At 39.7% G+C, this 12,325-nt stretch overlaps 1 protein-coding gene across 1 annotated transcript in view; it reads left to right on the forward strand.

The window, feature by feature from the left end:
* The window catches only part of nhsb (Nance-Horan syndrome b (congenital cataracts and dental anomalies)), a 99,518-nt gene extending 89,787 nt beyond the window's left edge, over positions 1–9,731 (forward strand). The window contains 28 exon segments of the mRNA XM_056468118.1: positions 1,083–1,127; positions 2,956–3,000; positions 3,316–3,330; positions 3,333–3,380; positions 4,703–4,792; positions 4,794–4,836; positions 4,839–4,892; positions 5,038–5,169; positions 5,266–5,310; positions 5,313–6,409; positions 6,411–6,755; positions 6,757–6,912; positions 6,914–6,970; positions 6,972–7,244; positions 7,246–7,477; positions 7,480–7,509; positions 7,512–7,581; positions 7,583–7,812; positions 7,815–7,976; positions 7,979–8,076; positions 8,078–8,219; positions 8,222–8,305; positions 8,726–8,794; positions 8,797–8,836; positions 8,982–9,102; positions 9,104–9,160; positions 9,162–9,245; positions 9,247–9,731. Coding sequence (XP_056324093.1) covers positions 1,083–1,127; positions 2,956–3,000; positions 3,316–3,330; positions 3,333–3,380; positions 4,703–4,792; positions 4,794–4,836; positions 4,839–4,892; positions 5,038–5,169; positions 5,266–5,310; positions 5,313–6,409; positions 6,411–6,755; positions 6,757–6,912; positions 6,914–6,970; positions 6,972–7,244; positions 7,246–7,477; positions 7,480–7,509; positions 7,512–7,581; positions 7,583–7,812; positions 7,815–7,976; positions 7,979–8,076; positions 8,078–8,219; positions 8,222–8,305; positions 8,726–8,794; positions 8,797–8,836; positions 8,982–9,102; positions 9,104–9,160; positions 9,162–9,245; positions 9,247–9,588 — 4,206 coding nt within the window. The 3' untranslated portion in view covers positions 9,589–9,731.
* The last annotated feature ends 2,594 nt before the right edge of the window (positions 9,732–12,325 follow it).

A 12,325-nucleotide genomic window follows, 5' to 3' on the forward strand; every position in this document is an offset into this window, starting at 1 on the left:
TGATCATAATGTTCATATCCATGCCTAATCTTAGATGGCCAGACGGTGGTTCGTCTTTAATAAATCCATAAATAATGATGTCTGGGATGCAGCAAGTCCAGAGACTGTAGTAAACATCATGATTTTGTCAAATATTGACTTTAAAGGGTTAGTTCACCCCCAAATAAAATATTTGTTATTAATTACCCTCATCTTATTCCAGTCCTCTTATACCATGGTTTATTTTCAATGTTAAGATATTTTAGATGATATCCAAGAGCCCCTTCATCCTCCATAGACACAAGGATTGTGAGGTGATCCAAGTCTAGAAAAGGAACCTAAACATTGTCAAAGTTGTTTCAGCGGTTCAACTGTAATCATAAGAAGCTCTGACAATACTTATGTGTGGCAAAACAAAACTGTAAATAGGACTTTGTTTGTCTATATTTACTCTCCCAGATCAGGTCAGTGTGTGTGTTTACTATGGCCATTGCAATGCTTGTGTGTTGTGCCGCCGAATCTAATGGAAAATGTCGTATTCCCCATTGTAAACGCGCACTCTGACCTTACGTGGAGAGTAAATATATGCAAACAAAGTCAGAGTTTTGTTTCGCCACACAAAAGTGTTTGGAGCTTCGTATGATTCCAGCTGAACCACTGAAGTCACATGATGTTTTGATTTTAAGTTCCTTTTCTGGACTTTGAATGTCTCAAGTGCGCTGCTGTCTATAGAGGATGAGAAAGCTCTCAGATTTTGTCTAAAATATTTTAATTTGTTACAAAGATGAATGGATCTTAGGAGATTGAGCTGACATAAGGAAGAGCAGTAAATAATTTTTGGGTGAACTAACCCTTAAATTTGTGATATGACTTAACAGTGGTCGTAAATGGCTATTGAAATTGAGTTTTCTTATTCAATTGAGTCAAGGGCTTGGACCTGGAAACTGTACTTCTTATGTCACTAATTTAAAATTGGTTGGTCCTCCACCGTTTATCCCAGAATTTATGTTGATTTAGTGGTACCGTAGCTCTAAATGTAACTATAAATGCTTATTAGACTTTGGCCTAAGCTTGCACACTCTCTGTCCTGCCATGCACACCAGGAGAGGAGCGTTAGAGAGAGTGATGTGCAAACTATCCAGAGGAAGGTAAATAGTTTCTTTTTGCTGTCTTGTGCCATCTGTGATACATCTCATTATAAAATATGTGGACGTTTGATATGGTGTTTTTTTAAGTGCCAATATTATGCTGTATTAGACGTTCTTCATTCTGTTGTGTTCTGAGGTCTCCTGTAATAGGCTTATATGCATGCAAAGTAAAAAACTAAAAAAAACATTCATATCAGCTCATTTTCTCTTTTTTCTAAAACCTTTCTTTCTATAAAGTTTTACTCTGCTCTGATTGGTCAGATGGTCCAATCTGTTATGATTGGTCTACACCAGCACTTTGAAACTGAATGGCCAGTACTATATATGAATATGACTGGCAATTATGAAAAATATTAAGTAAAATTCATTAATTTTATTAATTATGTAATAAATTACATATACATATATACTATAAATAGTATAATTATGAAAATAAAAATTAAACCAAATTATTAAATGGCAAATTACATTAATTCTTTTTTTACGTGAATATAAAATTCTGTGTCCAGTTTGTTGAACTTCATCATTCCCTGGTGTTCATTGCATGTAGAACATAAGTCTCAATCTCAAGACTGCTCTTGAACACCTTGATTAGTAGGATCAGGTGTGTTTGAATAGGGTTGGAGCAAAACTGTGCAGAGCTGCGGCTCTCCAGGAATTGAGTTTGAGACATATGATGTAGAAGATTAAATAAAAACTAAAATAATCATTAGCGCATGTTCAATCACCTAAAATATATATATATATTTTACATTAAATTGTCAGTGAATTGTGAAAACTGCTACTTTACACATGCTGGACATTTTTTAGGAAAAAAAGCACATATCTGTTTTTCAAAACGTCATCATTTACTCCATAATAATGAATTTGCAAACCTATTTCAGATACAGAGACCAGATAAAAACACAAATCAGTTGTATGTCATTTTGATATTCATTTTGCTTTTATTTTTAAGCTGACTAACAAATGAGTAGTCCTATTTAAATGATTTTTGTTTATAAAGAAAAGTTTTCAGACAGCACAAAGTTATTATTGTGTTAAAATAAAAACAACTCTTCCAGTATACCGGGTGAATACAGAGGCTATGTATTATATGTTTTACATACTTTCAAGAGTTCACACTTAGCTGATGATTGATTATAAAGCTTGTTTGGCATGCTGTCCCGGGAGAGAAGCCCTGAGCTCATAAGATCCTCGAGCCCAGGGCTCCCTCCCGTTGGCAAGGCGAGAAGGGAGTTTGAGCTCAGGTAGATCTCGAGAACTCCCCCTGTTGTAGTAGCTAATGAACAGATAGTGATTGCTCTTAAGAGATAACTACTAGAAGCATGTCTATGGTGCCGATTTGGATTAGTCAATTAACTTAAGTTGTATTTTTTGGACGGTGGGAGGAACCGGGGAACGTAGAGGAAAACCAATGTGAGCACAGGAAGAACGTGTAACTCTGTACAGAAATGTCGACTGGCTTGGTAAGGACTAGAACCAGTGACGTTCTTGCTGTGAGGCAACTGTGCGAACCACTGGGCCGCCGTCACACCCATCTAGGAAAGGAGGAGGAGTAAGGTAGAAGGGGGGATTCTTCAACAAAAGATGGCTGTTATATGGAACTTAGGGTAGTTATAGTGGTTAGGAATCTTCTGATTGGTGAATCATAAATTGAATAATGCGAGACCGGCCGCAATCAATCATAAGCACGTGATCCTCTCAAAGTTAGTTTAAAATAAACTTCACTTCAGAAGACATACTTTCATAAGCATATGAATGAAATGGCCTGCTGCATTTAAGTTTAATGGCAATTATTCTGGGTATTTGATCTGTTTTGTTTCTGCAGGAAAGACCAGCCAAGGAGGCTGAATTCAAACCTGTCCTCAGAAAGGTAAATTATATCATACCCCCCAAAGGAACGGGCTTTCCCACTTTGAAAAGATGCCAGATTGAAAGAAATCCTTCCATAGCATTTATATTTAGCAAATTCCTTTCCATTAGATCACCACCTTTCATTTCAGCTTGTAGATGTCAAATGATTCAAAACAAGTTACCAATAAAAAGCCTGTTTGTGTTAAAATGTTGTCCCTGTTCCCTGACAGCATCCGACATCACATCAGACCTTTATTTTCACATTATTGAAAACACGTATGAGATGTTTTATTTTGCCTTTTGTTTAGTTCTGTTTTCCATCTTTTAATTTTAGTATCAGCGCTCCCCGTTCCCCCTCCCCCTGTTCAGTGTTGTTACTTCATTCCCTGGATTAGAAAGGTATTTGTATCTGTAAAGGTTTCTTGTTAACTCCAACTCCTACCATTTCTGTTTCTCCTTTTCTAACATCAGCATTAGCTTAGATCAAGACTTTCTACATATCTACATATGTCTGTTTATTGCTATTAAATAAATCATCTGCAAAGTTTTATATTTATTCCTTTCTAAAGTATTTGTGAAGCCTGGCCTTCATAAAATACATTGTATTATAACATTTGCATGCTTTTTCACTGTTTTAAAGAAATGACTCTTGACTTTGAGCCATAGAAAAATCATGCTGTCTCTCTTCCTGTGTTTGAATCTTTCATCTTTTCTCTGTTCCTCTGTTTTGCCTCATATTCAAAGCTGCATTTCTTATCAACACAGAAAAGTGGAAATTTGGCAATACATGTATGTATGCAGATGTTTCCTTCATACAGTTAGCCCCAAAATGTATTTGGACACTTAAAGGCCCTGATATATTTTAAGTTAATTCAAAACAATAAATCAGGCTCAAACTAATTTCATTTTGAATCTAAAACAACTTGCCAAATCATAAAAAATTCTGTTAAAGTTCACTCCAGCTCTAGGTAACACCTTTAAAGTCAAATTGGTCCATTGTGATTACATACAGTATTAGGCATAGTATGAGGCTCCTCCTTCTTTGAGGTAGATATTTCATCCCTGTTACTGTAAACTTAAGACACAGAAGAGCTTCATGGTAGAAATTGAACTGTAATTCTAATCTGAAGCAACACTGATGCCAGTTTAATACTTTAAAACTTGCTTTTAAGCAGTGTACTGTATGAAGTGCTTTGCAAATAAACATGATGTAATTGATTTAAGAAACAAATTGTAGAGGTCATCCAAACATTCCCATCACTAATATCATATCCTTTCTTAACTGCTTTTTTCACTGCTGTAATTATAGATTAATGCAGTGTTTATTTTGTTATTGAAAGGAACATATTTACATATTCATCTAAACATCCACACAAACAGCATCTTTTTTCTTACCCCTTAATGAAGAACGACAAAGAGCTCCAGTGTATTAGGGCCTTAAGTCATATAAAATGAATAAATGTCTTCACTGGATGATAAAGAGCCAACCATTGTTGGCTGTTTGGCTTACCTTGATGTGTATTTATTGTATATTTCTAGTTCATGGAAATTGATACAGTAAGTGGACTCAAATGTGTCTAAAACAATTTTGGGGGCCACTGTATAAAAATCTGTGATCCTGTATTCTTTCATTCAACTGTGTGTTTACAGTCTCTATTTGTACATCAAATCATCAGTTGGAGCCTAATACAGCTAAACATTTGAATATTGTTCAATGTTAGGCTGGAACCAACACAGAAACGGATGGAGAACTACAAGTGATGAGCCATAGGCCTAAATGTCCTGTTCCCAATGCACCTACCACCCTGGAACAAACAGACCAACTGGTCTAAAGCCCTGCCTCTTCCCACTCCAGAAGAAGAATAAAGAATGACTCTCAAGTGATTTCGTCCTGTATCATTCCAATAATATGTTTCCGGTAAAGCAACAGCTTCAGATTCAGTACAACTAAAAATAACAAATATAAAAGTCAAAATAATTGTAATTTCAGAATATATGACGGAATACATGGCATATGCTTAGTAATTCTAAAAGCCTATGTTATTTATTTTCATAGGTGTTGGATTTGACAGAGAAGCCAGTGCTCGCTGCTCTCTTGTTCACTCCCAATCAGTTCTACAGAGACGACGGAAACTCAGGAGGCGAAAAACGATCACTGGGATCCCCAAACGAGTTCAACAAGACATGGGTATTTGTTCATTTTTTTGCATTATTACATATACACATCACATTTTATCTGCATTTACTTCTAGTTTAATTTTTTGATTTTCTGATTTTTCTGTAGATTCTGACGAATCCCCTGTTGCTAGAGAAAGAACAGTGATAATCCACGCAACCCACACAAGTCCCACGAGTGGCATGAGGAGCTCTCCTTGAGTGGCAGAGTATTGCATACCAAGGATTCGGGCTGTCAGACAGATGACTTCTTGATTACTGCTCCATCCCGAAGGCGCATCCGTGCCCAAAGAGGTCAGGGAATTCCAGCTTCTCTCTCTCATTCCACTGGGAACATAACCTCCCTGCCAGATCGTTCTGATACGGTTTATGCTGCAGCATCAGCTACACGTGTCCGTTCTAGGAGCCTTCCACGTGAGGGTGGTCGGCTTCTGGATGAGGACCAAGATGACAGTGATGATGATGATGAAGATGATGATGATGAAGATGATGAAGAGGAAGATGAGGAGCTCTCTCCATATGAAACCGAGGACTTCCTGCCAGGTCCCGGACAGAGAATCTCAAAGGATGAGGAAGAGAGTACTGACGACCAAGCCATGCCAGAGCTGCAGTTTGGAAGTCTTAAGCGTATGCAGCATTCAGAGAGCCCTGAACACACATGGATCGAGAGGGGCAGATCCAGGCTCCCACGCAAAGTAGACATGGGGAGCTGTGAGATTTCCTCTAGTTCAGATACTTTCAGCAGCCCCATACACTCTGCATCTACTACAGGAGTGCTTGGCAGCCAGATTGACCATAAAGAGGATCACCAGTCCTCAAGTGGCAACTGGAGTGGAAGCAGCTCCACTTGCCCATCACAGACATCCGAGACTCTTCCACCTGCTGCTTCCCCTCCCTTGACGGGATCCTCACACTGTGATTCAGAACTTTCCCTGAATACTGGGTCCCACGTCATAGATGACAACACTGGTTTCATAATTGATCCCTATCACATGGACAAGCCACAAGGACAGGGGCAACGATCCAATTCATTACCCTCATCAGCTACTGATCAGATGGATGATGCAGGGGTCAGCACTGCTAGTGATGGTGAGTGGAACTGCACCCAGGACCAGCAGGATCAGCCCTGTACCCAAGACTTCAGCCCAAAGCGTTCCAGAGAGGATGAGAGTGGTGTCAAGTGCCCCAGTTATTCTAGTGGGGAAACTTACGAGAGCTTCAGTGACCAAGCATCCGCTAGAAAATCTGAGATGCAACTACATCGTCGACACGGAAGGATTCTATTCCTCCATGCACTTTGACTCTGGTCTTAAGGGTAGCAGAAGCTACTACAACTATGCAGCCATTGACCCTGACTGTGGCCCAAGTGGTAATATAGCACCTGGCATGACTGAATACCCTCAGCCAGAGTACAGAGCCACCAGGACACTGGGCAGACCCTGTCTCTCTTTAAGAAAACCAAAGGCCAAGCCCCCCCCTCCAAAACGTAGCTCTTCATTAAAGGAAACAAGCAGTGGTGTGAACGTTCCAGAGCAGAACGAACCAAAGATTACTTGTGAGTTGCCACTGCCCTTGTCTTCCAGGGAGATGAAACTGCAAGCTGGACTTGGCTGATTCTACAGGGCACCTTGAGACTGCAGGTCTTGAATCACTTGGTGCATGGGGAGTGGAAAACGTCAGGGACATGCTTGACTGCTCCTCCCCATTCAGTTCCTCGGACACACATTCCTTCAAAGATGAAGGTGCTGTGCAAGCAGGACTATGCAGACCTCTGGCTCCACAATGACTTGAAATCAAATGATCCTTACCGGTCCCCTGTCTAACTCTAGCTCTGCTACGGGTACAAACTGTTATTGAATGCATCAAGTCACAGAAAGATCAGAACGCACACCTGTCAACCAAGGGTCCAGACCTTCTTCCCCAACTCTTCCTCCACCTGAAAGCGAATTCAAGCTTGCTTCTCCCGAAAAGGCTGGCAGCTTGGCGTCCCCTTCCAGTGGATATTCCAGTCAATCTGAAACACCTACATCTTCCTTCCCCTCTGCTTTCTTCCCTGGGCCCCTGTCTCCAACCAGTGGGAAGAGGAAGCCCAAAGGTCCCCGAAAGGAAGTCCTCACTTTGTTCCTTACAACAGCAACAGCTTTCAGTCAGAGACCCAAGCATTTCCTCTAGGAGGGAAACTGACTTCCATGCCATACCCCCCAGTCACCTTGACCTAAGTGCTCTTCACAGTAAGCACTTTCCTCACAGAAATCAAATGCACATCCTCCACCAGAATAAGCAGAAAGCTGCCATAGCAGCAGCTGCTGCAGCAGAAGCTCGCATGCAGCAGCTGCAGCCGCTGCTGTCGAGGCCGCACTGCAGCTACAGCTTCTACTTCAGAGAGTGCAACAAATACAGCACCCATCTCAGCCCATTGGCTATTACTCCACGGTTCTTAGATCAGTGCAACTGCGATCTATATGTAGACCATCTGATGGCAACCAAGGGCTTGATCAAGACAGTTCAAATCTAGTAACTCGTCCAAAGTGTCCCACAATAATAACTGATGCCTCATCATCTAGCAACAGGCACAACAGGAAGCCACCAGCCTACAAACCCCCTGCTGCACAGGTCTGTGATTCACAGATTCCACAGGTGGAAAGCATTGTTTTTCCCAAGAAGAAGTGAGAGTGAGACAGGAGAGGTTTGGTCCTGGTACATACTGGGCAATGACTGCTTTCAGAACTCCTGTGGACCTTAATCCTGAAAAAGAAGTCTCTTCAACAAGGTCATCTCAGTATCTTCAACAAGAACAAGACAGCAGAAGGTGCCTAGATGTGCAAAGACATTGTCACCAGAGAGACTAAAACAAGATTTAAATCAACTATCGCGGCCAGACCCTTCAACACAGCCTATGTGTTTGGCCAGCACAATGCCACCCCCCTGCTTATAGTGAGATACAGAGGAGCAATTTTGTACTGTGCAACAGTCCTGACAAAGTGCCTGTTTCAACTCAAGAGGCATCGCATTCTTACATAATCAGCGATGTACAAGGCAGAGAGGAGGATTATGAGACATCAGGGTCGCAACCAGAAGTGCCTCACAGGACATAAGGGAAGAAGAGTCAACCCCAGATACAGAGGACTATTTCAGTAAAGGTAATTGTCTTGTTAAAATGTCAGCATATCAGATGTGACTGATTTATTACCCTAGCTATATTTCTGTCATGGACATTTCTGAGATATCTTTTATGGTAGGGGACATGGTAGATTTGAGGAATTTGGTATTGGTGGAAAAGGTATGTTAAACTGCTAATAGCTACTTCTGTTGAGCAGTGCTGTTGTGGAGCAGGTACTGTGACTTGCTACTTCCAAAAAAAACCAATGCTGAAGATACATGAAATAACTGCTATAACTTCTTTACAGGTGGTGCTGGGGGGAAATTTGAGTTCTTGATAGCAGCATTTAAACTCTTACAGCCTAATAATGAATAACAAGCCACTTTGATGATATAACAGAAACCAAGCTAATTCAGGGTACATTAATTTTAATACTATATGAATGCTTTGCATGTTGACAGAATCAACTCCAGTGATAATTCATCCTCTCCTTTGACTGATGACTCCAGACTTGATGATGATGTTTTCCCATCTCCCAACAACTCCGCACAACTGAAGATCTTTTTGCTATGATCCACAGGTAAACCCTAAATGTTTCAGATGGCAATACAGAATCTGGTGTATATTCTCCATGTCCTATATTTTAGTGATGTACCTGCATAACATAATGGAAACTGATTCCTGCACTTACACATGACACAAACACTTCAACCCTGTGATTGCAGATCTAAAAGGAAAGTGTTGGGACGCAAGGATTCAGGGGAAGTGAGTGGAAAAGGTCGGCCTGGTGTACCACCTGCGACCACCACAGTAAGCAATCCTACTGTATGCCCGGTCATCCCTGCTCCCCCCAGTTCCTTCAAACAACTCCCAGCGAGCCTCAGGACCCATCTACAGGAGTGCCAAAAAAGTCTAGTACATCCAGTGAGGAGTTCAAACTCCTGTTGCTTAAGAAAGGTAGTCGCACAGACTCAAGTTACCGCATGTCCTGCTACAGAGATCCTTAAGAGCCCAATCACACCCAAGACTCAAGCAGAGCTGCTATTAGAGGCCGTGAGGCAACCAGAAGAGACCCCCTTACCCCAACTGGATTCCACCAGCAGTGGAGATCCACTTTCAAGCCCATTTCCTAAGGCCAACAGTGAAGGATTCTCCCCAAAAACAGTCACCATGTCAGCTGCCTCCAGACAAGGACGTTCTAGAATTCCACCTGCAGCGAACAGCAGTCGCTATAGCACGCGGAGTCGGCTGTACACTGCCCCAATGCAGGCCATATCAGAAGGAGAGACTGAGAACTCAGATGGAAGTCCACACGATGACCGCTCCTCCTAGTGGTATTATCATTTTTTAACCACTTAGCAAAATGATGAATCTTTTTATAATATGAAAACACTGAAAACTGTATGAGAGTGCTGTACACGTGTTATGATCTACCTTTTCTCCTATACCATTGATTTCTTTAAGCTCCTTTTATACTCTGTAGGTCACTGAAAATTTGAACTTAAATTACCGAATGATGTATTGATCATCAAGAAATGATTTTTTTTATCATAGTCCCACACTTTAATTCTCAGAAAATGATTCACTCGTCTTTCTTTGAAAAGGTGTTGAAAAGTTTTTAATATAATAGAAATCAGTTCTTTTCCATCATCCATCACGAATTTTTCATAACCATGTCGATGTTAAACTTTTTCGAGGACAATCGCACCAAGGCCTTTCTTAGAAGGATGTGCAAGGGGAAGGAGTTCTGAGACAAGAAAGCCAGAAATGTTATGAACATAATGGACTGGTTTGGCAAAACCATCAAGTCTTTTGCACTTAATTGGTTACCTTGAATATACAACCTGGATGTACTGTTAAAAAAAATAACAAGGAAAGCAAACAGAAATAATCCAGTTTTAAATTAGAGAAATGGAGCCTCTGTGTGTGTGAGAGACTCTTCATGCTGTTTGAATCTCTAACAAACAACGCTCCAACAACCGTTTACCAACGTTTATTTGACCTTTTCTTTGAAGACCCAAATTGGGTGTGAATTTTTGTCACGTTTTTTCAGGTGTCATCATGTATAATTTACTTAGTCAACTAACATGGAAGATTTTTGTGACCGCAGAAGAAACGAGGACTTCAGAGAAAATTCACCTCAGTCACCATGTATTCTGTGAATACCTTTAAAATCAAGCATACTGTTCAATTGAAGAAGAACAGATTCACTTTTAAAGTGAACCACTTCGGAGTTGGAGGTTTTCTCTGAGTTCAAAACTCATAGGAATTAGCTAGATTTGTCAAGCCTACACTGTGCCACTGAAGGGAAGGTGACAAGCTGTGAAAAGATAGATTTTTTTTGGAGGGGGGGGGGGTCATCTGTCTCTGATGAACGCTTTTTCACTGTGGTCGTCATTTGGTTTCTTCATCCTCTGTGTAGCATGCAATAAAACACTAGAACACGTCACATGACCTCCACCTAAAATGTATTTCCACTTCACTTGAATTTCTTGAGTATGTGCTATGTTCAGTAAATGTATAAAAATGTATAAGGTTTGCCGTTTTACATCACTGTATACACAGTTTGAGCTTTTCCCTTAAGTGGAGGAAATGGACAATCTAATCGAATGAAGCACTATTTGTGTACAGTTAAGTTTTGAGAGAACGAAGTGCTGAAAAGGTGATGATAGAATTATATTTAGGGATTAATGTAAAGCGAGTGCTGGTTTATATCTGAATCTCTGGGATATGGATGAAATGACTGCAAAAGGCCTGCAGTTTAAAGTTCATTGCTCATCTGTATATACATGGATGACTGACTTATGATATTTTTTACTGGACTGTTGTTGGTTTGTCATGTACGTCACTTCTAAGAGGTTTGAGAAGTTGATTCTTTTTATTGTTTTGTACCAGTAGAGAAACCTTCCAGAATATTCTGAGACACTAACAGAACTAACAAGATATTTTCTCATAAAATAGGAGCTGCAATTGTGCCACGTCTTATTTCTCCTTAATACAACCCTGTGTGAAGGTTGTCGCAATTAGCTTTGCTTTATAATTACAGACTTTTGGAAGTACAGACTACTTTTTCCCTCGTGTCCATATGCTAGAATAAAATCTATGAAATCTTCTTTTAGATTGCAACGTTTAATAGAAAAAAAAATATTTTTAATTATGGGATATTTTATCCAGAGACTTATTTTGTTAATAAATTTGGGAAAGAATAACGATAAAGCTTTATTTAAATAAAATAAGAAAACATATTTCATATCAGGGGTGTATCAGCCGATGATGAAGATACCGAACTTGTAAACATTTCTAATTAGCTGTAAACTTGCATTCTGAACAAATAAGCTATACTATATGTTATACGACTGTAGTTAAACATTTTGGTGCTCTGAATTCTTATACCCAGGCCATAATCTGTCATTGTTGCCATCTTGGAGAAAAAAAGTCATTTGAAATCATCGGTTTTCTTTCCATATTTTTCACTCTATGGTTATGGTGCAAAAGCAGTCATGAAAACAACACTCGTGACAACTCAAAAATCCAGATATGTAGCAGTGAATATGTCTTTTGCTTTATTTTCATAACACACAACAAGTAGCCACATTTGCAGTACCCAACCTAGTTACCTGTAGTGAAGCTTACCAGTCAGTTTTGGCCTTATTTGCGGAATATTCAAGAAAAGAATTAAGGGAAATCACAAAAGTGGGTTGTCTGTATAGTTATTTTACCTCAATGCAGCTTTCGACTGTTTTTAAACAGGTACACTATACATTAATAATGATCATATCAATGAAGAAAGGACAAAAGGAAACAAAAAGACACTACACAGAATAGTTGTACTTCAAATATCATAATCCATCTTGGAATATTTCTCCATTTTACAGGTTTCTAGACACATTTTACTGAATTACTCTGCATTAACGGAGAAGCACAGTCTGTTTTGCCAAAGGGTTTCAAACGTGTACGGGTGCGAAGTAAATTACAAATTGTAATAAATTAATTGATGGGCCGATAGAAATGAGGGTTGAAGTGAAAATGTCTAGAGACAAGATGCATCTCATTTTGTATTTTTGTATAA

The sequence above is a fragment of the Danio aesculapii genome, chromosome 11, assembly GCF_903798145.1.
Source record: "Danio aesculapii chromosome 11, fDanAes4.1, whole genome shotgun sequence".
NCBI classification, from domain to species: Eukaryota; Metazoa; Chordata; class Actinopteri; order Cypriniformes; family Danionidae; genus Danio; species Danio aesculapii.